The 26,749-nt window shown below is 44.7% G+C and overlaps 1 protein-coding gene across 1 annotated transcript; it reads left to right on the plus strand.

Annotated features, from left to right (window-relative positions):
- The first annotated feature begins 1,039 nt into the window (after positions 1 to 1,039).
- Positions 1,040 to 10,263, plus strand: LOC307113475 (C-C chemokine receptor type 3-like). The gene is made up of 2 exons (XM_079795086.1): positions 1,040 to 1,174; positions 8,863 to 10,263. Exon 2 carries the CDS (start codon positions 8,874 to 8,876, stop codon positions 9,942 to 9,944), a length of 1,071 nt encoding a protein of 356 aa, XP_079651212.1. The 5' UTR covers positions 1,040 to 1,174; positions 8,863 to 8,873; the 3' UTR covers positions 9,945 to 10,263.
- Positions 10,264 to 26,749: the final 16,486 nt, after the last annotated feature.

Below are 26,749 nucleotides of genomic sequence, written 5' to 3' on the forward strand. Positions count from 1 at the left end.
TTCCTATCTTTTCTGCATCATTTGAAGCATATAGCACAGTCCTACATACATAGCAGAGGTTCGTAAACACGTGGTGAATTTCCCTGACTTGTCCACTTCGCCATTTCATCAAAGATGGCACCAAACATGGTCAGAGCTCTTCCCACAAATGTAGGGTGAGCACCTGCTCTGTGCCCAGCACCATGCTAAGCCCCCTGCACACATCAGCACAGCAGCAGGCACTTGGCTCTGCCCTGTGAAGCTTATGCCATATGTTACTCTACACACATCATGTTTGCTTAGCCCTTTTGCACATGTATCCAGTTGGCTCCATGACACCCCTGTGATGTGGTTATTATTCCCAATTTATAGGCGAGACAGCTGAGGTCCAGATAGACTATACGATTAACCCAAGGTCATGCAGCTATAGGTACTACAACTGAAACTCAACCTCCAGTTTTCTTGGGTTGTGTAAACTTGTGCTACAACCTGCCTCATTGAAATATCCTATTGAGCTCTGCAGAACAATTAAGTTATCCTCTAGTCAACATTCTTCCTGCACCGGGAAATTCCAGTCTTGTTTTATTATCCTGCTTCTCCGTGGGTTAAAGCAATAATTATTCAAGAATCATCACCCCTGCCTAGCCGGCGTGGCTCAGTGGTTGAGCATCAACCTTATAAGCCAGAAGGTCATGGTTTGGTTCCCGGTTAGGGCGCATGTCTGGGTTGCAGGCTTGATCCCCAATGTGGGGCATGCAGGAGGCAGCCGATTAATGATTCTCTGTCATCATTGATGTTTCTCTCTCTCTCTCTCTCTCTCCCTCTCCCTTCCTCTCCGAAATCAATACAAATATATTTTTTTTTAAAAAAAGAATTATCACCCCTTTCTCAAAAATGAGCAATGCCAAGCGAATGCAGAACCCTTAAGAACCCCTTAGGAACTGCTCAACATCAGCAGCGTTCTTGTAAGGGGTTACTCAACGGAGTGTGCGATATTGATCACTGAAAACAAGAACTGCACTAAACTTGATATCTTTCTGAAAACTTGCAAAACCTGAGACAGTAGCCTGTTCAGAAGAGGAAGTCAGGTTGTCTCTTACCTTTCTAATGTCTCAGAACAGATGGTACCTCCGCTTCATCAGTGGCGAGACCTAAGCTGTCACTGGACGCCTAAAGGACTTTGCTAAATTAGCAGGTACCATTTGTCTTCTTTTTATTTTCAGCTGGGGGAGGATTTACTAATTGCAAAAGAAGCTGGGTTTTTTTTTTAGAAGAGACTTCCAGGTAGAATGTCAGGTTTCTAGGAAAGAGGAGATGGAGCAAGGGGTTTTGGTGGGCGGAAGCAATACCTCCCAGGAGTGCTCTTGAGTAAAGGAGGCAGAGGGGAGGGAGATCCACCCCAATTAATAAGTAACATGGGGCCAAAGTGGGAGAGTGTGTTGTATAATATGTCCATTGTCTTCTTGCTTTCTCCCATTTCCCTGTCTTTCTCCCACTCATACCATGATACGTTTGCCTCTTCCACTCATCCTAACTCAACCTTTTATGCCTGTTCGGTCAATAGCCCATAACTGTGCCCATGTTGCCTTCCCTAAGGCTTTCATAAATTCTCAACTAATTGAGAAGATGACCACTTCATGAGGGTTACACTTAGTAGTTTTGTGTTTATTGATACTGACTTGTAAGAAAACTTGTTTTCTGAGTCAGACTATTAGATGAATCAGTGGACTGATTTGGTATCTTTTTGCCTGGGTTGACTGCTTTGCATGGATCTGTGTTAGAGTGTAGGTAGGGATAGAAATCCTTTCTAATCTAGGAAACCTTGGATTGGCTGGAGATGGCAATGAGGTGTTATTTGATGAGTGTTTTGGGGGAGGAAGGTGGGAATATGGGGTCTTTAGCATATGGAAGCAATAGGAGTTGGAACACATTTGCAGCTCTTGTCAGAAGGTGGTGATGATAACATTGCAGGCTGAGTTACTTCTGCTGAGGGAAAGAAAGCACTGTATGACTCAGTAAGAAAAAAAAAAAAACAGACATAGCCAGTAGAATAAAAAGGGTAAAGGGCACAAACAGATAATTCATAGAAAAGGAAATACACATGACTAATAATTACAGTTTAAAAAGAAATTAAATAAATGTTAGTTATGACAATAATGACATCCCTTTGGCCATATAATTGGCAAAAGAATTACATTCTTTTAAATCTTCTCTGTGTTGATGGATGCTTGCTGAGAAGGGTATCATCACCTACTAGTACCTAGAGTAAATATATTGTTACACACTTTCTGGGAGCAATTTGGCAAAATGCATCAAGAGCCTTAGCAATATGACTACAAGTAGAAATGGTGCTTTGGGAAATCTACTTTAAGGAAATAACAAAAAATGCAGACAAATATGTTTTTTTATTGCGGCATTATTTATAAAAGTTCAAATTGGAAACAATTATTTATCAATAAGACAATGATTAAATAATCACCAATATCTATCTATACAATATGTTGGAATCATTACGAATTATATTTTCTGATAATTTTTAACCACATGGGACTAGGTACAGGATATAAAATTTAAACTGTCAGAATATAAAATAATTCACAAGGGTGATATCAATGATAACACACATGTTACCTAGAAAAGAGACAGTGGTTCTCTCTCCGTGGCACAGGTGGGGGTGGAAGGACCAGGGGCCAGGAAGCTGAACCCTGTGATCATGCTGAACACCCCCAGCCACAGCCAGCACCTTGCTCCCTCTCCTCCCCAAGTGTCATTTCTGCAGGGTGGTTGCCCCTAGCTCCTTCACTCATCTTCACTAGGGTTTCCTCTTGACTGCATTTCAGTTGGGCAATATTTGCATTAAATGTCTTGCCTGGGACCTAGCACAGTGCTCTGGAGACAGTCTTGGACCACTTTAAAAAACCCATCACATGCTAATCTGTAATTCTAGGTGACCATAAGGTTAGCTTGTGATGAGGTTTTTGAAAAAAACTCCCTCCATGTGAACTTAGATCACATTAACAGAAATGTTGTATGCAAATCATGGAAAGTGACCATTTACACAGCATCCTAAATTGGTCAAAAGTAAGTCCCCAGTCTGGGTGGTTGTGTACATCAGCTCCCCACAAGATCAAAAAGGAGAAGCAAGCCACTAACATTTCTAAGCAAAAATCAAATGCTTCACCTAACATAGCCTCCACCTCAGGTTTCTTAGGTTTCTGCTGTGGTTTCTAGTTCTGATGAGTAAGCCCTTTGTCTTGTAATTTGCCTAGGTTTTCAACCCAATTACCTTTAGGTATTGGCTAAGTCTTCCAGTGGTCACTGCTTCTAAGCACTTGCCTTCTGTTACAATTTAATTGTAAGAAAATATAGAAAAATTTCAAATTTTACAACTTTAAAAATGGTAATCCACTTTCCTGCCACCACTATTTGTACTTTTTGTCCATTGCCTTTTATATGTACATATAGTTTCATGTTGTGATCTCAATTTAGGCACCGTCCTTTCTCTCCATTTTCCATGAACATTTGTCTGTGTTTCTACCTGGTCTCCAGAACTGCCTACAATGACTGCATAATAAATACTCCATTGTGTAAATGGACTACAGTTTGTTCAGAATATCCTTCATGTATCCAACATTTAGACAGTTTCCATTTCTTTGTCTCTTTCTATAATGAAAATGATGCCACAATGGACACCTTTGTGCACAATTGTGTTTTCCCCTTTAGGGTAAATTCCTAGGAGATGAACTACTCAATCAAAGAAAGCCCGTTGTCTCTTGATGGTTTTTGTTATATATAAGATTTCTAAAACTTATTAAACAATGACTCGGTGCTCCAGGTTCCTGGGAGCAACCTCACCAGCACTGAGTGTTATCATTAAAATTTGTTTTTTTTGTGATCATTAAAATGGCATTCTAAACCTAAATATATTTTCTAAAGAAGTGTCTCCAAATCCTAGATGATTATACTCAATTCAGCTTTGCAAAATTCATTAAAATTTAAACCTATGTATACAAGATGATGCTTGTCAATATGGAGAGGTAATTGCTAAATATTCCACACTAACAAGGGAGGTTGCCTGTATATTGTTAGGATGAACTACCCCTAATCTCTTCTGCTCAGACATGTTTCTGAAATATACATTGTTATAAGCCTTTTCCGTAGCTTGGGGCAGACAGATGGTGTCTGCAAGATAAGAACTCCTCTCCGCCTGACTGACCTGTGCACTCTCCTCCCTTGCTTCCTGTATGACTCCTGCTCTCCCCTCCCCTCCATTCCCTCTGCTAGACACCCTGACCCTCCCTATATTGCATACTTCTACCCTACATAAGAGAACCTAACCACCCCGTGGGGCTGACATCCACACACAATGGTTTATTGTGAGAGAATGCAAAAATACTCTCACAACATCCCTTACTTGGCTTCTGTCCCTGCAGACCTAACATTTTGGTGCCCAAACCACGGGCCTGTGGGAACCTCCACTCCTGGCTTCAGGCTTCTCCAGACCACACCGTCCACTCAAATTTCTGAAAAGCATCCCTTCCCTTGACCCTCTGATTTGCCAGCTTTTGCCTCACTAAAGTCCTCGAATGTGAGGCAGGAGGGTCCACTCTTCCAGGGCCAGACCCCCTGGCTACCCTGTGTTAGTGGGACGCCTTAACCTAGCAGTCAGCCTTCCTCTTCTCTCCGGTTGGGTCACCTCCCCTTTGGACTTCTCACCTCCGGTATAAACTTCTTACTCACCTATCCCCTTCTCCACCACACCAACCCATTATGGGGAACCAGGAACCCTTTGGGTTGCCTCTTATGGGATCTTAGCACGTTGCAGACCAGTAGTTTTATTGCTAGCTTTACCCAGTGGCCAGATAAGTTTCTATTGAATGAGTACAAAAAACATTTTACATAAACGTTAAAGGCACGCTTTAAAATTAAATACCCATTGCATTTTGAAGTTATTTATTACATGTTCTTACAAGCTAATATCTTTTTAAAGGATGATTGGCCACAAGCCTTAGAACAGAAAACACGAGAATTCTCGTGATCCGTCCGCAATGTGTTTACTTCACAGCCAACATGAGTCCCAAGGGGCTCATTTTCTACTGCAACATGGCTTGGTCCCAACATGATAATGAGGTCTCTTCACCTGGCTCCTGTGGGCACGGACCTAACATATATATTTCTTTGGACCTGGCTGGACAGGAATGTGGGGAGGAGGCTCCTCTCCTTCTGCCTCCAGGAATCAAGAGGAAAGAGACAATGGTCATGGGTGAAGCCATCACACCTGTGGTTCCCTATCTTTCCCATCCAGGCTTTGCTTTAGAGTTTGTGTGTACAGAGGACTCTTTAATAAATTGGGGGGAACCCTAAGAGGATGTCTCCTTGCAACTCACCTCTTTACCCACATGGGATAGCAGTTAAGTAGGTGGTCAGGCGGCAAAAAAATCTAGTTTGCCCTCTTGAGAGTTCCTGGTTTGTATGAGGCCTGGGTGCCTGTCCATTGAGAAGGGGCACAGGTCCTGAGCCAGGACCCTGATGGGATGTGGCATTGACAGAGGGGTCTCGGTTCCAGCCAGAGCTAAGGGAACACTTTCCCCTGGGAGAGATCACAGTGCCCAGGGAAGACCAAGAACCCACGGGTCATGATGCCATTAGCTACAAACCATTGCAGCACATGCCAGCAAAAGGCTCAGGGTTGGGACTAGGTCTCCTCAGCCCTGTATTTTAAAAATATATTTTTTATTGATTTCAGAGAGGAAGGGAGAGGGAGAGAGAGATAGGAACATCGATGAGAGAGAATCATTGATCGGCTGCTTCCTGCACACCCCACACTGGGGATCAAGCCTGCAAACCAAGCATGTGCCCTGACTGGGAAATGAACTGTGACCTCCTGGTTCATAGGTTGATGCTCATCCACTGAGCCATGTCAGCCAGGCACCACTGCCATTTTAGAAAGGACCAATGAGAGAAGACAAGAAACTAAAATTATGAGCTGGCAACAACTTTAGGTTTTACTAATTTCTCTATATGTTGCCAGGCTAAGTTTAAACCACTTTGACTCAAATTTGTGAATTCTTTTTTTGGCTCCCCAGCGGGTGCAAAGCTGATAACAGAGATCCAAATAATTTGGACACTAAAGAGGCTTTATTTGCATTGCATAGTGGAGCTGTACGATGAGCAATTTTAGCGAACCAGCTAAAGAGTATCATCTCTCTCTCTCTCTCTCTCTCTCTCTCTCTCTGTCGCTTTTTGGTATAGTGTATACCCATGTGTACACATCACAGGGAGAAATGTTAATATTAGTGCTAAACTCAGCATGGCGAGATTTGGGGTGCTTTTCAACATTTGTTTTTTGCTTTTCTTTATTGTTGATGTTTGTTTCTTTACTATTATTGTCTTATTTTTCCAAAATGTAAATAGCCATTTTTAAAAGCCTAATTCAAACCTCCTAACTATTTCAGATTTAAGCATTCATTTTCTTTAGGACTGTGTAGACAGATGAAAAGCGCATCTAACTACATGAGGTCAGTTTTCATACTTCTGACCCCATGTGACTAGTAATCCTGGACTTGGCTCTTGACTCTATAGAATCTGCTTGTGTGCTCCCCTATGCGTTGCACTCTAGCGCCCCCTAAAGGTTCTCCAATGTTAGCTCACCGATCATGTTGATTTTATGGAAGTGACACATGATTTAAAGGCACAGTCATCAAGTTGAACAAAACTTCAGGAAAAATTTTTAAATGGACTTGTTTTTAGATCAGTCTGGGAGAGAAGGAAAGAAAATACAAAGAATTAATGCTGAATAGAGGCTACTACACCTTTGCTGTCTGGAGCAGGCAGCTCTACTCCTTTGACATTAAAGCAGAGAGCGACGCTCTCTGTGGTTGTAAATGCATAACATATAGAACGATGTGGGTTTTTTCTCAGCTGCTGTGGATTATGCCATTAGGAATAAGAATGCTGATAAGATCAGATCAATCAGCCATTCCTCCGTGTTCCACCTGGAAAACCTGCCTGTGTCACTGATGTACTGGGACAGAGCCATGAAAACAGATCCACAGAGACCCCATTTTTCCTAATTTCATCTGCAAATGGCTTCTCATTGCCTTTCTTTCACTTCTGCTTCTTTCCCATGTTACAGCTGTTCTGAGTTTCACATGTGGTCTCATGTGCACTGTCTCATCTGGTCCTTACCACAACCTCGAGTGGTATCATGATCCTTATTTTCGAGGTGAGCTAATGAGGCTCAGAGGTGAGGGCTTGTCCCAGGCCTGCAGCTGGTGAGAGGAAGGGCCAGGACCGGCTGCTGTGCCTCCCACCCACACAGAACCCTGGCAGGGCAGATCTTTGGGGGCTCAGTGCTCTGTTAGGGAGCAAAGACAAGTCCTGGCCATTGGCTCCAGTTGTGGCTTTTCTATGACTTGCCTTGAGACACACGCATTGACTTAAACATTCATGTCCTTCCCCATCCTCCGCATGGAGAGGATTAAGTCAGAAGAATTTCTTCCGAGGCAGTAGTGCAGGACTCCCTCCTTGTCTAGTTTTCCTTTTTCTCCGGTGAAGTGTGTAATTGTAAGAAAAGCAGGCACTGATCCTGGGGATCCTGATCTTAAAAATATCAAATTTGATAAGGAATCCATCCCATTGGCCTACATGACAGGCTCGTCTCAGTATTATGAGAAGCAGAAAGGGGGTTAATTAACCTAGGTTAATACTGCTTATAGCTGTAATTGTTAGTAATAAATCTCATAGCTACATCATCAAAAGTTAAACTTAAAAATCACTGCATTTGACTCTAGTGATGAGAAAATTGGTCATAGATACTGAAGATCTAGCCTGAACTTAAATATATATATATATATATATATATATATATATATATATATATATCTTAATAGATTTTTATTGATTTCAGAGAGGAAGGGAGAGGGAGAGAGAGAAAGACACATCAATGATGAGAGTCATTGATTGGCTGCCTTCTGCACAACCCCTGCTGGGAATTGAGCCTGAAATCTGGGCATGTGCCTGGACTGGGAATCGAACTGTGACCTCCTGGTTCATAGGTCAACGCTCAACCACTGAGCCACACTGGCTGGGCAAAAATATTTTTTTTTAATCCTCACTCTAGGACACACTTTCATTGATTTTCAGAGAGAGAGGAAGGGGGCGTGAAACATCCATGTGAGAGAGAAACATCAATTGATTTCCTCCTGTATGCACCCCAACAGGAGGAAACCTGGGTAAGTGCCCTGTCCGGGAATCGAACCCATAACCTGAATGAGATGACATTCCAGCCAACTGAGCCACACCAGCCAGAGCTAACCTGAACTTTTGTATTCACTTGTTAGAGAGTTTGGGGTAAATGACGAAATTTCTTCAAGGTTCAATTTCCCCATTAGCTCTGGTGAACAGCACATTATCATGAGGCCAGGGAGAGAGGCCATTTTTTGTAATAATAATAATCACTATTATTAGTAAAAGCATTTAGTTTTTAAATAGGTAAGATGATTTTGAAAGTCATATATAAACCGCAAAACATAAAATGCAAACTATCTTAAAAGTTACAGTAATAGGAATAACGATTATATTATTGTTATTGTCATTGTTGTCCAGCCTGTGGTTTCCTGTTTTGTACTTCTTTCAAATACTTTCAGAAATCAATGTCCCCCATCTTCACCGCCACCCACAGCCTTTCTGTCTCCTTTCTCATCGCGGCTTTCCAATCTTCCATCTGGCATTTCTGACTCCTCCCTCACAGCAGCTCTGATGGACACACTGAAGAACCTTGGCACGTACGGGCTGCTTATCGCTCTTAGTTTTGTTGGGATTCAGAAACAGTGGTCGTGCCCACGAGTAATTGTGGGGTTGTTTCTGCTTCTTCTACCGCAGGGACCAGAGACATGGCAACCACAATTGAAGTCTGGCCTGAGATCGAGGAAGAGACCACCTTCTACGAGTATGGGCTCTCCACACCATGTGTCAAACTCGATGTCCAAGTGCTGGGGACCCAGCTGCTGCCCCCACTCTACGCCCTGGTGTTCGGGGTGGGGCTGCTGGGCAACGTGATGGTGGTGGTGATCCTCACAAAATACAGGCGCCTCTGCATTCTCACCAACATCTACCTGCTCAACCTGGCCATCTGTGACTTGCTCTTCCTCTTCACGCTGCCCTTCTGGATCCACTACCTGAAGTGGAATGAGTGGATTTTTGGCCATTGGATGTGCAAGTTGCTCTCGGGGCTTTACTGCATCGGCTTGTACGGGGAGATCTTTTTCATCATCCTGCTGACCTTAGACCGGTACCTGGCCATCGTCCACGCCGTGTTTGCCCTGCGAACCCGGACCGTCACTATTGGCATCGTAAGCAGTGTCCTCACGTGGGCCCTGGCGGGGCTGGTGGCCCTCCCGGAATTTATCTTCCATAAGGCCCAGGAGCAGTCCGGAATGCTGTTCTGTAGTTCCCTGTACCCCGAGGACGAGGAGGACGCCTGGAAGCGGTTTTATGCTCTGAGAATGAACCTCTTGAGCCTGGCTCTGCCCCTGCTCGTTATGGTTGTCTGCTACTCCGGAATCATCAAGACGCTGATGAGATGCCCCAGCAGGAAAAAGCACAAGGCCATCCGGCTCATTTTTGTCATCATGGTGGTCTTTTTCATTTTCTGGGCGCCCTATAACCTGGTGGTCCTTCTCTCTGCCTTTCAAGAGATCTTTGACATCAGCTGTGCGCGGAGCAACCAGCTGGACATGGCCTTGCAGGTGACGGAGGTGATCTCCTACACGCACTGCTGCGTCAACCCCGTCATCTACGCCTTCGTCGGGGAGAGGTTCCGGCAGCACCTGCGCCACTTCTTCCACAGGCAGGTGGTGGTGCGCCTGGGCAAATGCCACCTATTCCTTCCCAGTGAGAAACTGGAAAGAACCAGCTCTGTGTCCCCGTCAACAGGGGAGCAGGAATTCTCTGCTGTATTTTAGGTCGGATGCAGGAAGCTGCCTCCAGAAAATGCGCTGGGCACATGAAGCAAATGCATTGAGCCAATGACATCCGTGCTTTGAACACTGACTGAAAAAGCTCTTGAAGACATTAAAAATATAGACACAATGGTTGTGGTACATCTTTGCACCATGAAGTCATTACCAGAGGCCAATGGCTGGCCAATTTACTTATTGTCAATGCTGAAAAGCAGAGCCTTGCTTGTGAAGAGTTATCATACATTTTAACGCACGTGTTAGAGAGTTAGTATATGCAGCTACAAACAGGCAAAGCTTTGTATATTTTAAATCTTCACTTCAGCCAGCTATTGATATGAATGAAACATATTTCACAAAATACAATAAATCAATTATGTTACTTCTTAAGGTGCCTACCTCTTTCCTTGCTTGATAAAAAGGTTCTGTTTGTTTGTTTTTAATATATTTTATTGATTTTTTACAGAGAGGAAGGGAGAGGGATAGAGAGTTAGAAACATCGATGAGAGAGAAACATCGATCAGCTGCCTCCTGCAACACCCCCTACTGGGGATGTGCCCAAAACCAAGGTACATGCCCTTGACCAGAATCAAACCTGGGACCCTTCAGTCTGCAGGCCACCGCTCTATCCACTGAGCCAAACCGGCTAGAGCTTGTTTGGGTTTTTTTTGTTTATTTCTTTTTTACAGTTTATGGCTATGTATTTTCAAGCAATATAATGATATGCCACACCTGCTCTGATCATTTCTAATATTGAGTTGATTTTCTATTCACACCAAATGACCACATTTCCCATGAGTGACTCAACAGAAGAGCAATTTGGCATTTTCAATATAGAGAATAAAGGCCTGCTCATAGACATTTCTTAGCACTGAAATGTACAGACACTGTACTCCTAAATGCCTGGCTCACCACTCATTCAACGACTGTGTGTGAGGTGATATAGACAGGATGCACAACCATAGCTAAGGGAAGTTTGCAAAATATATAAGACAAACACAATCTTTGCCTCCAGGAAACCTTTCACTGAGTAGGGGTGTAAGACAGAAACAAATAACACCAGTGCAAAGAGGAACATACTCAATGCTATACCTGGTCCAGGAAGGGGGAGTCTGAGAGAGGAAGACTTCATGGAGGAAGTGGCTTTTGAGCAGGTTTATGAAGGAGGAAGAGGATTGGCAAAGGAGGGGATTTGGGAGGCACCTTAAGCCAAAAATGCCCAGTACAAAGGTGAGAGGGGAGAGCACGAACATGTGTGGAGGGAAGGGTGGGCCTGGTGGGCCAGGAAGGGTCATGAATTTCAGGCAAAGCATCTTGGGCTTTGTTGGGAAGGCAAGGGGAGCTAGTAAAATGTTCTGAGCAAATTAACAACATGGTGCCTGAGGAAGATAAATCAGGTCACACGCCGAAGATGGAGGGGAGGTCCCAGAACCATGCAGGAGATAAGTTAGGGGACAAGTGCAAGTGTGGAGGCAACGAAAGAGCAACAGCTGGGAAGACAGGTGGCAGGACCACCCAGAGAAGAACTTGGCCAAGAGACAGCATGACGTCAAAGCACCAGGAGTGATATATGGTTGATTGAAAAAAAATCAAAGGCCAAGATCATATGAGAGAGAGAGAGAGAGAGAGAGAGAGAGAGAGAGAGAGAGAGACTTTCATTGAGAAGTAGTGTCTGCCCTTAGGTAATTACAGTGCCCGATAGAGGTGCTTGTTTAGATGCTCCCCTGGTCCCTGAAGGCTTTTAGGAGCTTTGTGACCCACACAAACTGCCCACAATCACATCATGACTTCAGGGTGCTCCACTGTGCTCCCCAGCCCAGCACATCTGTACCATCCAGTGTGCTCATTACCAGCACGTGCAGCTATGAGCACTTGAAATATGGCTAGTGTGACTGAGGAACTGAAATTTTAATTTTTATTCAATTTTAATTGAGTTTTTTAGGCAGAGGAAGGGAAAGAGGGAGAGAGGGAGGGAGGGAGGGAGGGAGGAAGGGAGGGAGGGAGGGGGAGGGAGGGAGGGAGAGAGAGAGAGAGAGAGAGAGAGAGAGAGAGAGAGAGAGAGAGAGAGAGAAAGAGAGAGAGAGAAACATCGGTGTGAGAGCGAAACATCAATCAGTTGCCTCCGGCACACCCCCACTGGGGATTGAGCCCACAATCCAAGCATGTGCCTTGACCAGAAATGGAACTGGCAACCTTTTGGTGCACAGGACAACGCCCGACCAACTGACCAACTGAGCCACACCAGCCAGGGCAGTTTCTATTCAATTTTAATAGTCACGTGAAGCTAGTGGCTTCTTCATGTGTTAAGTAGTGCAGTCATTTCCTTCAAACTCGCCCCTTCACCTCTACTCTACCTACGCAACCAGCTTCCTGTAGTCAGCACACACATGCCTTGAACACTGTGCCACAGACCGGGGGAAATGCCGGTGATGCAAACAAAATCAAACAAGACCCATTTCTAGAAAACTCACTCATTGTTCAGTGGAGGAGACCCATCTGACTCAAATGACCGTAATGAAATGTGACAGGTGACCCAGGGACCCTGTTGCAGAAAGCAGAATGAAGACATTTCACAACGGACACAGAGAGAGTGACATTCTGCTTAGGTTGGGTTCCCCCAAGAGCAGTGCCTGGGCAAGGATAGGAGAGCCAAGGGTTTATATGGAAAGTACAAGAAACTCCAGCAGGGAGTGGGGAAGGAAAAGGAAGATGCCAGCAAAGGGCACATCACCAAGCTCCTTCCAGGGGGGGCACCTGGAGCTCAAAACTGCTAGAAAACTCTGAGAAACAGTGTGGGTCACACCTCAGTTATCCCACTCCAGGGGTAAGGGGATTGGGGTATTTACTTTGCACTCCTGAGGGCTGCTCCCGGGGGATGTTGATTTCCCAGCACTCTGGCCCAGGGCCCTGCCTAGTTTGGGGAAAGCTCCCGGGAAGCTGGGTGTGGGAAATACTCAGTTAAGGCTGGAGCATCTGCAACATATTCAAACTGGTTTGTGAACCACTTTTTCATGAAGCAAAGGGTGGAAGTGAGGGTGGTGCCCAGGCAGGGGGGTCCATTGGTTGGAAGGCATAGTGACCGAAAAGGCACTACACAGATGGTGGAACCATCTGACCTTGACAATGGCAGGGGATCATGAACACACGGCAGCGTGGACTTTCTGTTCCTCCTCCTTTGTGTTGAGCATCATACTCTGCTATTAAAAAAAAAAAAAAAAGATGATCCTTCCCCAGTTTGAATTTCTGGGTTTTCTTCAAATTCCAGAACTAAAATTTTAGTCATGACATCTCCTGAACAAAGCAGGTTCCTCTCTTTCCTAGCCTTTGGGCCACCAATAACTTCGCTGGGTTTTCTTCCATTTCTGCCCCTGGGTAAAACCCCAGTACAGGCAGGTCACCACTCTCTTTCTCTGTGCACCGATCTGATCCAGGGGTGGGTGTAATGTGAGCCACAGGCCACATCCGGCCCGTGCCTGCACCATGAATTCGCTGGAACATGGCCACGCTCAATTGTTCACCAATTGGCTGAGTGGCTTTTGCCCCATGACAGAGTTGAGTCATTATGACAAAGATTGCATGGCCCACACGTTCTAAAATATTCACTTTTTTGTCCTTTAGAGAAATTTCTTAACCCTGACAATCCACCTCCCGCAGGGTTTGGGGCTTGGATAGTCACACCTTAACCAGGGAGACCAGGTTGGGTGTGTGTGTGTGGGGGGGTGGGTGGGTGGGGGGGAGTCAGGATGTGAGGTCTGTAGACAAGCTGCTTAGATCCCTTGGATAGTTCTACCTTGACCTTGGGTGCAGTTCAAAGCAAACTAAATAGGGTTAAATTGTGAAGTAAAATAATGCTGTGCCAAAGTAGCAGATTGGAAGTTTCCATGGAAGCAGGAGCCCAGAGATCTTGGATGTGCAGAATTGACAAAGGCATTGTAGAAACAGGTGTCCTGACCCTTGAGACCCCTCACCTGTACTGGGGACAAAGAGATGAGACTGATGACAGTTAGGGAGATATTTCCTTGTTAAGGGCTGCTGGTGCCACCTACCCTGGATGGGGGAGGGGAAGGCATGATGGGTGCTAGTCTCTCAAGCCTTAGTAAGAGCGATGCCAATGTCACTGATATACAGTGGTCATGTACGCCTGAGACAGGTCATCACGGTTAAGGAAGCATTGTGCATTGGGATCTGACTCTCGCCCAGGAAATCAGAGGACAAGAGACTGGCCAGTTGGCTGCTTTGGGGGTGAAGTAGAGAAAAACTGCCACTGCTTTAGGATGGATCTACTTTCAGATAGTTAGGGTCACCTAACGAGGGTCATCAGAGTTGATTTTGTGGGGTTTCTTTTCCATGGACCAGATGAGAGAGTGCTGACTGGAGGATTTCTAATCTTGCCCCCAAAGACTGCCCAGATGGAGCCTGTCTGTGGGACCCCATGAGCAAATGTGTGTACAGGGGACGCCAGACAACAGAAGCTAGTGGGACGCTGTCAGCCAGGGAAAATGCATTTCTTTAAAATCCCAGAGCTTATGTTAAATATTCCCAGGGATGTGCCCAATGTCTACAAGGCAGTCTGTGGGAGAAAGAATCAACTTTTTAACACCAGCCTGTCCCAAGGGTCACATCTTCTTATGCTGGGGCCAGAAACTTTCCTAACCCCGACTTTCCTCCCCATCCCAGTGCCCACCCAGTCGGAGGTCTGGAAACCATGCTTAGCAAGCTGGGGGGATGGGAGGAATGCCAGGGAGGGAGAGTGGAACCAAGGATGGCACCCCCATTTCTCTCTCCTGCAATGGGTTCATCCCTTAGCCAGCTTGGAGCAGGGATGGAGAGTAAGATATAAATGTCAAATCAATTTGAATTTTGATATCCCTATGGGGATCAACTCTTCTATTTCTGAATTAAAGCTCTGTCCTTCTGTGACCTCAAGTGGTTAGGGGACGTTTAGGACCTAAGTGTGATGACAAAGGTCATGGGACTGCCCAAGTTTTTCCTGGGGCTAGAACTTCACCCTCTAATTCAATTGAAAGGGACATGAGACCCAATGATAAATAATCTTTCTGTTTATACCATGTGGATCCTGTTGGTTCAACATACTGGTGGCGAATTCAAAACCCCAAAATTTCAGCCCTCTCGTGTGCACTGGAGCTCACATGAATTTTCAGGACAAGCCTGCAGGGTTTAAAAAGTTGTGAGAGACCCAGATCCTGGCTGAGAAATAAGGCAGAGGGGGGAAAGCAATTATATCAAATATACAGAGAGATATAAACAGATGCAGTCTAGACTTTCTGAACTGAGGAAAGCCTCTCAATTTTCAGGTAGGACAAGGTTCTTCCTGGTTCAGTTTGTCCTGGCAAATTGGCCTCAAATGGTCCCTTGCTTGCTAACAGCAGCTTCAGTTACAGTTGCAGTGCGAAATGGGAACACTAGGGGGCCCTCGCTAATGCCGAGCCACAGCAGGCCCTAGGTAGTCAAGAGAAAACCATGTATGAATGGAAAGCATTGAGATAGAGGGAGAATCCATGGGGCTGGGAATATGTGGAAGGACGCAGAGGAGCTGGGAAGCCCTGAGCCTCCTGTGCCCTCAGACACGCTGTCTTCTACACCCCTCATTCCTAACGAAGCCGTTTTCCTGAGCATGAGAAAGTTCCCAGCTCATCCCATGTACCACTCTTCACGTCCACTTAGTAAATAGGATTTGAATTTAACATGGCCCAGAAGATAACATGCAGAATCAGAGCAGGGAAGACGATTTCCTAAGGAATTACAGGACTTGTTTCCTATGTCGTATCAAAAAGCTGAGTTTGGCTTTTGAGAGTGCTTCATAAAAGAGGGCAGGACAGAATTTTGGATTGGGCTGAATTTATTGGTATGTGCACTCACCAGAAACACTGAACTCAATGGCTAAGGTCTAAGAGGTTTCTGATTGGGCTACTACAGATTTGGACCAAATACTGGTCCATAGTAGGTGAGCTCTGATCACTCTACCTCACTCTCTCTATGTAGTGGAGAAGACCCTCCTGTCCTTTGTCATGAAGACAAGATTGGAGAGGAAGGTCATCTAGAATGGCAGTGGGAGAAGCTGTAATTCAAATACAATCCTTGACCTCAAATCCTTGACCTTAGTATATTAGGGAATATACTAAGTGTGGATGTTTGACCTGCCAGAAACAACACAGGTGTGGCCATTATAAAAGCCAACAGAAAAAGGGTAGCGATCAGGGCGGGAGGAGTCATCTGGCATCCAGAGACCCCTGAGTGTGTTCATTCACCATGGCCATCCCAGGAATTCTATCACGACTTACTCAAGAAAATGTTAGGTCTGGCCAAAACCAGGCCTGTCTTGAGTTGATTTAAAGAGAATGTGGCCTCTCTCCAAATTCTCAGAAGTGGGTCATTTCACAAACCACACTTCTTGCTGATAAGGAAACCACACATCTTTGAGGAAGAGCTTTACGCTATCGCCACTCATGGGAACCCTCACTCTAGCCTTTCCCAAGTGGGCCTGCAGCCACTTTGCTGGAATCACATGTACTGGGGAAAATGATATTCAAACTTGTTAGGCATCATTGGATGCCAGTTGTAAATTACAGTAATTCTAAAGAGAGAGAGAGAGAGAGAAAATCTTTGTAAATAGTATAGTGTTAAAAATAAATAAATAAATAACCCAGGAAATCGTTGAGGTCAGCAAAGGGTGGGATTCCCACACTGGCTTTCAGACAGTAGAAAAAGGTTACTCTGAGAGGCTCATCCATGTAGAAGCCATTGGAGACTTCCTGTCCTGTCAATCAAAACAAACACACTATCCCCCAGGGAAAAATAGCAGATTAGTGTCCCCTCACAGATGAGAAAGAGGCAGACCTAGAAGCTCTTATCAAACCTCGCTTTTAACTATGTTTCTATTGATTTTAGAGAGAAGGAAGGGAGAGGGAGAGAGAGAAAAAAATATCAATGAGAGAGAGAGAGAGAGAGAGAGAGAGAGAGAGAGAGAGAGAGAGAGACCTCCTGTGCGCCCCCTACTGGAGATCAAGCCCACAACCCAGCATGTGCCCTCACTGGGAATCGAACCGGCGCCCTCGTGGTGCATGGGATGACACTAAACCAACTGATCCACACTGGGTAGGGTTCATATCTCTTTTTAATTCTCCCGTTGACTGACATAAAAAAACGGATGGGTAATGGAGAATAACAGTAGAGTATTGCAACTAAATCTGAGAGTGATTCAATCGTGTGTGTTCTTCTAAATTTGGTTCCCTTGCTGAAACAAGTCATTACAGCCCTATATAATTTCCGGGTCAGGAATTCAGTCAGGGCACAATGGGAACAATTAGAAAAGAGGAAAACACTCTTGGAAATTAAAAATATAATATCAGAAATTTTAAAAGAAAAGTTAACACAAGGTTTGAAAGAGAACAATGAGTAGGAAAACAAGAACAGGAAATCAGCAAGTAATGTCAAAAACTGATACACTGTGAGGCTGCAGTATAAGCATATTACTTAACAATGCGGCGGTCAGCACCAGGAGAAATGGCCAAAAGAAATGAAAGTGGTTGCCTCGGATGAGTGGGCAGGGATGGAGCAGGAGATGCTATTTCTAATTGCTTATTATGCTCCATGATAACTGTCATAAAAAGTAACTTTAAAAATGTGATGTTATTAGATAAGGAAATAAGAGCAAATAGAAAACAAGAACAGTGGAGTCAGATTAAGCCATAACAGAATTAATTCCTATTGCATACACTAAGGCCCTGACCATTGAAAGCTGTAAACACGCACTTGACCCTGCACTTCTTAGTAACCCAAACAAAGAGCAAACACTGTCTAATACAGTCACTAAACAATGATTAGAACAATATTAAATTAGAGGCCAACAGACTGCACGTTTTAGGTAAATGCTGAGTGGCCCAGTGTTAGCTAAAACTCAGTACCTGGCCACATCTAAGGCCAAGACTGTTGGTCACCATCACAGGGAAAAAAAAAAAGCTGGGATTTAAGAACAATCTGAGATCTCGTTTCAACATGCTATGATAACTGCAATGTAATATTAAAAGTGAGCGCTCTCATTTTAAAGTGTGGCATTGCTTCTCAGGACTGTCAGCGTTCAGTGGCTCCTGTGGTCACCATGTAGCACCTGTGAGATACGATATAGTCCCTGGCGTCCAACCGAGGTTGATGGAGGAGCGGTTTGGGGTTTCACTGCCAGTATGGGAAAGTGCTCACAGCCATGTTAGCACTGAATTATTCCGCTTTCCTTTCTTTATCTCATGGTAATCCACTAAGGTGACAGTTGGTCTCCTCCCCAACTCTTGGAATTAAAGATATCATCGCTGGTGATAATGCAATTTCATTGTGCGCTGCTTGAAGAAGACACCTTATGACTGTGTTCTCAGAAGCTGACTATATGGACACCTCTTGGGAGCCACTTCCCATCCCCCTTTTCTGCCGTGGGCACCAGTTGCCTTGCACAGGTGCAGCCTGATGGCACCTGGTCCGGGCTGGGTCACCCTCTCACTGGTCCCAGGACTCCTCCATTGACACTCAGCACCCACTCATGCAAACTGGACGTGCAGGGGACTTGACATCCACTGGGGCAAAGCTTTGATTAGTGAGAAACTGGGGCTGATGGAGAAATGTGTCCAGCTCCATCCCCAAGATGGACAGTCTGGAGAAGCGTCTCATAGCTGCCAGCACCCGGGGTGGTGGCCGCCAGGCATCCTTGTCCTGGTCCTTCCTCTTTCCCTGCTTTCTACCCTGTCCCTCACCCCTGCAGCCTGAGATCACAATACCGGATGATCACATTCCCAGATAAAACTCCAGCACCTGAGCCTGGATCTGGGACTCTGCCTTCTGGGGACCGCAAGCCAAGACACAGCTCCTGATTACTGCCTTCACTTTCCTTTTATCCATCTCTCCTAGTTTTCCATGCACTTGGGGTTCCATACAAGCACCTGAGAAAAGCTGGTTCTGAAACCTTGAATCTAAGAACGGGCCGTGGAGCAAATGTGACGGGCATTCGGTGTTTTAATAAACGGCCCCAGGTTGCAGCTCAGCTGTCACACACCCGCCTCTGGAGAGGAAGGATGGCAGGGTCCTCTCAGCCGTGCCGAGTCAGCAGGACGGTGCTTTCAAGATGACTTCTTCAGTGGGTTCCAGTAAACCAGCTATTTTTTCCACAACTATTGGTTGCTAGCAAGTTCTACTACCCAGTCTTGTCATCTGTAATGTGCATTACACCTTGTCATCTGTAACGTGCATTACACCTTGTCACCTGTAACGTGCATTACACCTTCTTTTCGCCAAACAGCCTTTCCAGCGCAGCGTGGATGCTGTGCCCCTGGGGTAAGTGTGTGTGGAACAGTCTCACTATCTCCATGTGTCGCACGGTTTACCGTCTGCTGAAGCCCGAGAGCCACACCTGGCCTTCCACCCCTTTTGTGTGCGGCCAGCATCTCTGCGACGGGATGCCCTGTGGCAGGGACTTTCAGAAAGCCCCACTGAAAGGTGCCAACACCTCAGGCTCGTGATCCACAAGTCACTTATCGCTCCACCATCATTTTCCATTTTCAATGACAACTACAGAACAGTTTCGCTCTATTGATTTTCCATCCGATAGAGCTTTTTTCTTTCAGGTTCACTGTGTTGCTATCTGTTTGAGACGCAGCAATCTCTTGACAAGCAGATAAGTAAAAGCCTATTGTGTTTCAGTGTGATTCCTCTGTGATCGCAAACTTTTACAAAAAGAGATACCTGCCAAGCCAGTGTGAGCTTCATCCCATGCACCAAGAGGTCACTGGTTCTTTTCCCAGTCAGGACACATGCCTGGGTTGCCAGCTCAATCCCCAGTAGGGGGCGTGCAGGAGGCAGACAATCAATGTTTCTCTCTCATCGATGTTTCTCTCTCTCCCCCCACCCCCATCTCCCTCTCCCTTCCTCTCTCTCTAAAAATCAATAAAACATATTTTTAGGAAGGGATATCTGGTTGTCTCTGCATGTCCCAACACCAGGTGCACAGGGCACAAGATCAGCAGGACCGGCATGGTCAGTATTGTCAGGAACCCTTTTGTGCACAGAACCCCAACAGTCAAATGTCTTCTAGAAGGATCTTTGCATCTAGAATTCACAGCCTGGACAAATCTCAAAATCTTTCTATTTCTGAAAAGGGTTGGCAATCTCTAGCGATCATTTTGATAAGGTTTTTGGTTAAATTTTAACCTCTATGCTTTAAGTTGTCTTAGGAAGATGAAGGCTGTGTCTTTAAAAGTAAAACATTCTTGTGAAGTTGATTGTTTCGAAGTTTGACTAGTGAATTAAAATATGCTTTGTGGTTTCTTTCTTTCCTCAACATTTTTTTTCTTCTTGATGCCTTATATTCTCTTTATGCCTGGATCAAAGAAGGTTTATCATGGATATTTTTGCACATTCTTCTGGAGTCCTTTTGGGAAATTTTTAGGTGGGACTCTTGTCATTCTGCTTTTAAGATGAGAAGAATTCTCACTTAGAAAATCTCCTGGAAAGATTCTGGCTGAAATTGAATTGACTAACCTAAAAATTAACTACAGTTCTTAAAGGTCATTTTGTTTAATTTTATGAATAATTCTAGCAGGTCAAATAACTGCAAATATGAAAATTATATAATTGAATCGCCATAATCTCTATCCTACCTTTTAATGTTATTTATGTTTATAAACATCTCTCAGCCCAACACTGACACAATATGCTTCCTATAGCATTCAGATAACATGTACTGTCTCTTATTACTTGTCTTTTTAAAAAGTATATATTTTTATAGATTTCTGAGAAGAATGGAGAGGAAGAGCAAGATAGAAACATCAATGATGAGAGAAGACCATTGATTGGCTGTCTCCTGCACACCCCCCACAGGGACCGAGCCTGCAACCTGGGCATGTGCTCTGACCAGGAATTGAACCATGACCTCCTGACTCACAGGTCGACACTCAACCACTGAGCCATGCCTGCCAGGCATCTTATTACTTGTTTTAACTCCACTCTATCTTTTTTATTTATTTAACCACTTGAAGCATCTTAATTTTTGCACATAATATTGACAGCTTATATTGTCATTAGTTTGCAGCATCATACTCTTGCAATATTTAATGTACATTTGTGTTTCAATTGGCTGACAGAATTTCAACATATAAAACACATAAGGAGATTTTTCACTCTAAGTTATATCCAAATGCTTAGTTACATTTGGAACTGAATATTCAGTTATTTACAATAAACGTGTGCTTGTGTTACATGCACTGAAATGATGAAAACCTACATGATCACATGACCACTGATCATGCATAAGCTCAGAAATCCCCAAAATGATGATGATGCAGGCATCTAGCTTTTTTGCCCTTCTAAAGTTAAAACCAACATTAGATTCTTTTAATCATATTTTCCCCTATCTCCTATTACCTCAACCCACTTTGTGCAGCAGTGAATTCTTACATAAGTTATATCTCTACTGGGTGCTTGTCAAAAAATCCATGTACTATTTAGTCTCATGACTCATAGGGGTTAAAAAAGAAAAGAAGAGAGCAACATTAGTGTGGTTCTTTCATGAACTATAGATGTTTCAGGAAACCTTAGAAGAAGCCTAAAGATGCATTGGTAGAATGCTTTTCTTTTTCTTAATGACTGAAAAGTCAATCAATATTTTAAATTATGTAAACATTTAGCTAAGCTACCAACGGAGATATTCTGGACGATGGCGATGATCTAGCCTCTGAACCACAGCCTGAGTGCACAGGTCCAGGGGCCGCAGGTGGAGATGCGTGGGGAGAGGCAGGAGGTAGTGACACCTCACATTCTTACCTAATGATCACAATATTGCTTCCTGTCCTCACACCACTAAGTTCCACTGTTTTAAAGTTTTAGTGCCCAAGGTACCCCCAAAAGTTCTCAACTGGAAACTGAGAATGCCACCTGACCAACTGCCATTTCCTTACTCAATGAGAAAAAGGGGGGCGGGAAGAAAAGAAAATATATATATATATATTTCAGAAGCGCATATACCATATGTGTGAAATGTAGGAAAACATTTTAGGCATCTCCTTGTACTATTCCACCCCAAAGTAGGAGTTAACAGAAACTACCACCATCCTATGCAGGCAGGTCTCAAATGATTGAGGAATGACAGACTGGGCCACCTCAAAGGACTCCACCCCTGGAGGTGGTGGCCAAAAGAAAGGAAACAGGAAACAGGAGTGGAGGGTGGTTCTTACATCCCGGTTGCAAAATAAGTATGATTATTTCTGTTTGTAATTCTCTTTCTCCTTTACTCCTCCTGTTATTGTGTATAAGTTATGCTGGTTGCAGTTAACTTTAACATTGGTTCATAGGCTGCAGATGATCAATATGAGCTCATAGTGAAAGTCCAGTAGAAATTGACCTCACTGGGAACACATGGACTTGGATGACAGTGAACTCGAGAACTCATTTCTAGGTGCAGCAGTGGGTGTTGACTTTGAACTGCTCTCCACCCACCACCACCACCCCCAGGTCCCCATGGAAGGTCTGAGTGCTTTCACATTTATCCTGGTATCCTGGGTCACCTTTGGATAATCAGGAAAAAAAGATCAAGTGTATGTTTGCATGTAGCCAAGGGGTGGACTGTGATAAACACCCAGAGAGCTGTCCACAGAAATTCCCACAGTGACCATGCTCACCCACTCTGCTGCCTGGCTTTGGGGATGACCCACACTGCATGATCAGATTTAAAGATTTCCAATAAAATAGTTTTGAACCTCTCAATGAAAACAGTCTGGAACCAAAGGTAGACAGAACTGAGTTATCTTAAGGTAGGTTTCCAGGGAGCAGGTCCCGGGAGCCCTACTGCTGAGGTGCCCAAGTTTCCACAGTCCCTGTCCTTCCAGACACCAGATGGTCCTGCTTATCCTTCCATTCCATAAGCTTCCTGTGCATCCTTGCAACAAATCCATTTAGAACTTAAGCATCAGTTTTAGTAGCTTTCTGAAGAAACTAACTGATGTGGACATAAATGTAGGGCTACTTTAGGGAGTTTGATTTGGTATCACAGGATACCGTGGATGGGACTGGAGAAAGGAGACTCAGAGAAGCTAGTTAAGAACTATTCTGAGATAGGCAACCAGGATTTGGTCAAGTATGCTGCACAGACAAGAGTTCGTTCAAGATTTAAAACTTCCTAAGGAACAAGTGTTGAATGGTGTGTGTGTGTGTGTGTGTGTGTGTGTGTGTGTGTGTGTGTGAGAGAGAGAGAGAGAGAGAGAGAGAGAGAGAGAGAGAGAGGAGAGAGAGAGTGTGTGTGTGTGTGTGAGAGAGAGAGAGAGAGAGAGAGAGAGAGAGAGAGAGCGCTGTATTCCAGGGCTGCCGAGACAGAGAATGCAGACAGCTCCACTCACAGTTTGGCCCCGTCATAGGCATGGCTGAGAAGCCAAATCTTTCTCTCCCCAGGTGGTCTCAGGGCTCCTCACATGGTGTCTCCAGCTGGGCAGCCGGACTTCTTACATAACTGCCCCTCACTCTGGTACTGTTACTTCAATGGCATTGGTTCCCAGGAGTGGGATTGGTGGGGCGCAAGGCATGTACTTTGGGTCTGAAAGACCCTGCCAGTTTAGCTTCTGAAACAACACCAACCACTTCTTGTTCACAGACAGTGTCTGAGGAAAGCTCTCGCTTCTCCTGCCCAGCACCAACTCATCACGCCAGGCGTTCCACTCCTCCAGTGTGGTGCCTGTGATGCGCTCAGGGTGACGGTCCACTTTTAGTGGACTTTGTGTGCTGGTGCACATTTGTATTACTTTTGTAAACATTTGGATTTGTTCTTCTGTGAACTGCCCATTCATTAGGGATAAGACAGGGGACATATTCACAAACGTGGAAGGGGTAAATAAGCATAGATGAATTCTGCATCCATCACTATGGTGACACATTTGGAAACCCTGAGGAAATGGAAGATCTCCTAGAAAATTTTAAATGATCAAAATTCATCCAAGAAGAAGTGGAACTACGAATGGATTAATTCACATAGAAAAATTAGGAAGGCAAACTAGTTCCTACCTTTAAAAAAAGATACCAGAACCAAATGTTTTCACAGCTAAGTTCCACCTTACGTTTAAAGAATAGGTAGTTTCTATGATATTTAAGTTATTGCAGCTCATAGAAAAAGATGGAAGACTTCCCATCTTATTTTGTGAGGCCAGTCTATTTTAAAGATAGAATTCAACTACATATCAATGTTGCTTATGGGTTCATAAGTCAAAGTCAAAGCATTAGTGAATAAAAGCCAACAGTAAAGAAAAAGAATACTATTCTATGGTCAATTCATGTCATCTGAATATGAAAAGCGACCCAAATTAGGAGCGCTGTTCCCTTAATGCATTAGACCACTGATTTTCAACCAATGTGCCATGGAAATTTTAAAACATGCAATCCCTGACTTTAGTCAGGGGCACTGACCTCTTTTCCCTCAGTTTGTCAAATTTAAAAAATGACAACAGCCAACACAACAATAGTTACAAGATGTGAATGAATAAAAATTATACCAATTTTTTTGTCAGATGGGAAAAAATATAAAACTTTTTGTTATGCCACAGAATTATAGTAATTAGTTTATATGTGCCATGAGATGAAAAAGGTTGAAAATCTCTGTATTAGATTAACCAATTAAAGAACAAAAGTCAAAGGATTGCATTAAGAGCTACTGAAAAATTATTTGATAAAATAGCAGCAATGATTTCTAAAAGAGGGGAAATTGTAGAACAATATGCAATGAGATCAATTGCGAAAATCCTCTAAAAGTATCACCCCAAATGATAAAATATTAAAACTAAGCCAATTCATTTCAGGAACCATATATAGATGCTGGCCATCACCATTATAACTTAATATCAAATATCATCTTAGAGGGTCTAACAGCCACAGTGAGTACAACAAGGAAAAAATCAGTACAACTTTGCATGTTCCTATGTCTTGAAACCCCAAGAGGAAGAAACTTCTGGAACACACAAATACCGATGGCTTTCCTTAGACTAACAACAGTGACACAGGAATCCAGAGGCAAGAAAAGACAAACATATTTGCTTATATAACTTCTTCAAAATTTTACAGAACAAAATAGATAAAAAAAATAAACCCAATATAACATGTTGAAAGGCACACCTTGATGAGATAAGGAATAGACTTCATACCGCAGATAGCAGGTTTCCCCTCCAAAGGCTCGCTTCTAGCAAAGCAAACCGTTCTAGATTAACAACCAGATTACAAGGCTGCTTTCAGCACACGTTCAAAAGTAATCATGTAAAGGTGAAAGCATGTGTACCTCCTTTCAAACCCACCACCTAAAAGAGCATGTCCCCAGAGTCTAGCTCGTACCTCGTGCCAGGCTGCCTTCGTGGGGGAGGAAAGAGCAACTCCGCCCCCTCTTAGGCTCTGGGGCAGTGATTTCCAACTCAGGTTTGAGAGTAGCCCCTACGGATTCTAGTTCATCTCTGCGGGGCCCTGAGATCCTGCCGAGCTGTGGAAGGTGCTGTCCCCCTGCCCTGGCTGTCCTCAGCCTTCCCAATCTGCAGTGTGGCCCTGGAGGACAGAGCCGCTGGGTTTTGGATGCCAGTTTAGATGACATCTGTCCTTTTACCACCAGGCCCCACCCCATGTACTGAGCGGTTTGAATGGAATCAGGACCCTGGGTCAGGACACCCCATTGGGCCCAAGGTAAGATGCTACATATGCCCCTACTCCTCCAGGTGCAAGTCTACAGCCCAGCCACTTTCCTGCCCCGAGTCCAGGCCAGGCCCAGTTTCTCCCGCTGCCAGCCGATCTGCATGTGTTCCTTACAATGGCTTGGACATTGCCTGGGGACGTGGGGTAAGGTGAGACGATCCTAAAGTGATGAGTCCACCAGTTTCTGAGCTAGGTCATGGTCCCAGCCCGTGTGTGTGCAGCCTCCATGACCCGGGAGCCATCCCGTTTCTCCTGGAGGATGTGTGGGTCTCCTGCAGAAAGCACAGCAGCCCAAGAGCGGCAGCTGCAGCTGTGCGTGGAAACACCAAGAAGCAGCTAGGAAGGTGCGGACCGGGCGGGGGCGGGGGGGGGGGGGCGGGGGGGGAGGCATCAACCAGTCTCTCTGCCCCAGAGAGAAGGCCAATGTGACAGAGCAAGGTGGGGAGTCTCTCGGGGAAACTGGATGAAGCAACTGACACGTCGCAGGAGTGGGTGGGCTTGGGGTGAGAAGGGGTCAGGAAATGCAGGCTGTCAAAAGGCAGGGGAGAGATGAGTCATGCCGATAATTCAAAACCTGCAAGAAGGGAATTACTCTAAGGACTTAAACTCAAAGGTTGCTAGTTTCGGTCCTTCTGCGGAAGCTGAGACGAAAAGGCAAAAGGACAGGTGAGGAGAGGGGATTTCAACACAGGAATCAAAACTGAGGTGGGGGTGGGAGGCTGAGAGACAGGCGAAGACATTTTCTTCTCTCCAAGTGCCCATGATCTTAACTCCAATCCATGAAGGTCTGAGGAATTAGGTTGTGTTTTTTGGGTTGTTTTTTTTGTGTGTGTGGCTTTCTGATCGCTCCCATGGTGCCCACCAAACATTTAGAAAGCAATGCCATGGAAGCCGCACTGAGCAAAGAAAGCATGATGGGACGTGCAGGGGAAATGTAAGACCTAGTTTCCACATGAAGCCACAGCACTAACTGCTCTGATGTGGGCCCCCTGGTCAACGTGAGGTTGGTGGACCTGCAACATCCACATCACCTGGTTACTAATCAGACAGGCCAAATATCAAGCCTCACCCCAGACGGACTGAATCAGAATCTGCACTGTTAG

This window comes from Cnephaeus nilssonii (genome assembly GCF_951640355.1).
Source record: "Cnephaeus nilssonii genome assembly, chromosome: 17".
Lineage (NCBI taxonomy): Eukaryota > Metazoa > Chordata > Mammalia > Chiroptera > Vespertilionidae > Cnephaeus > Cnephaeus nilssonii.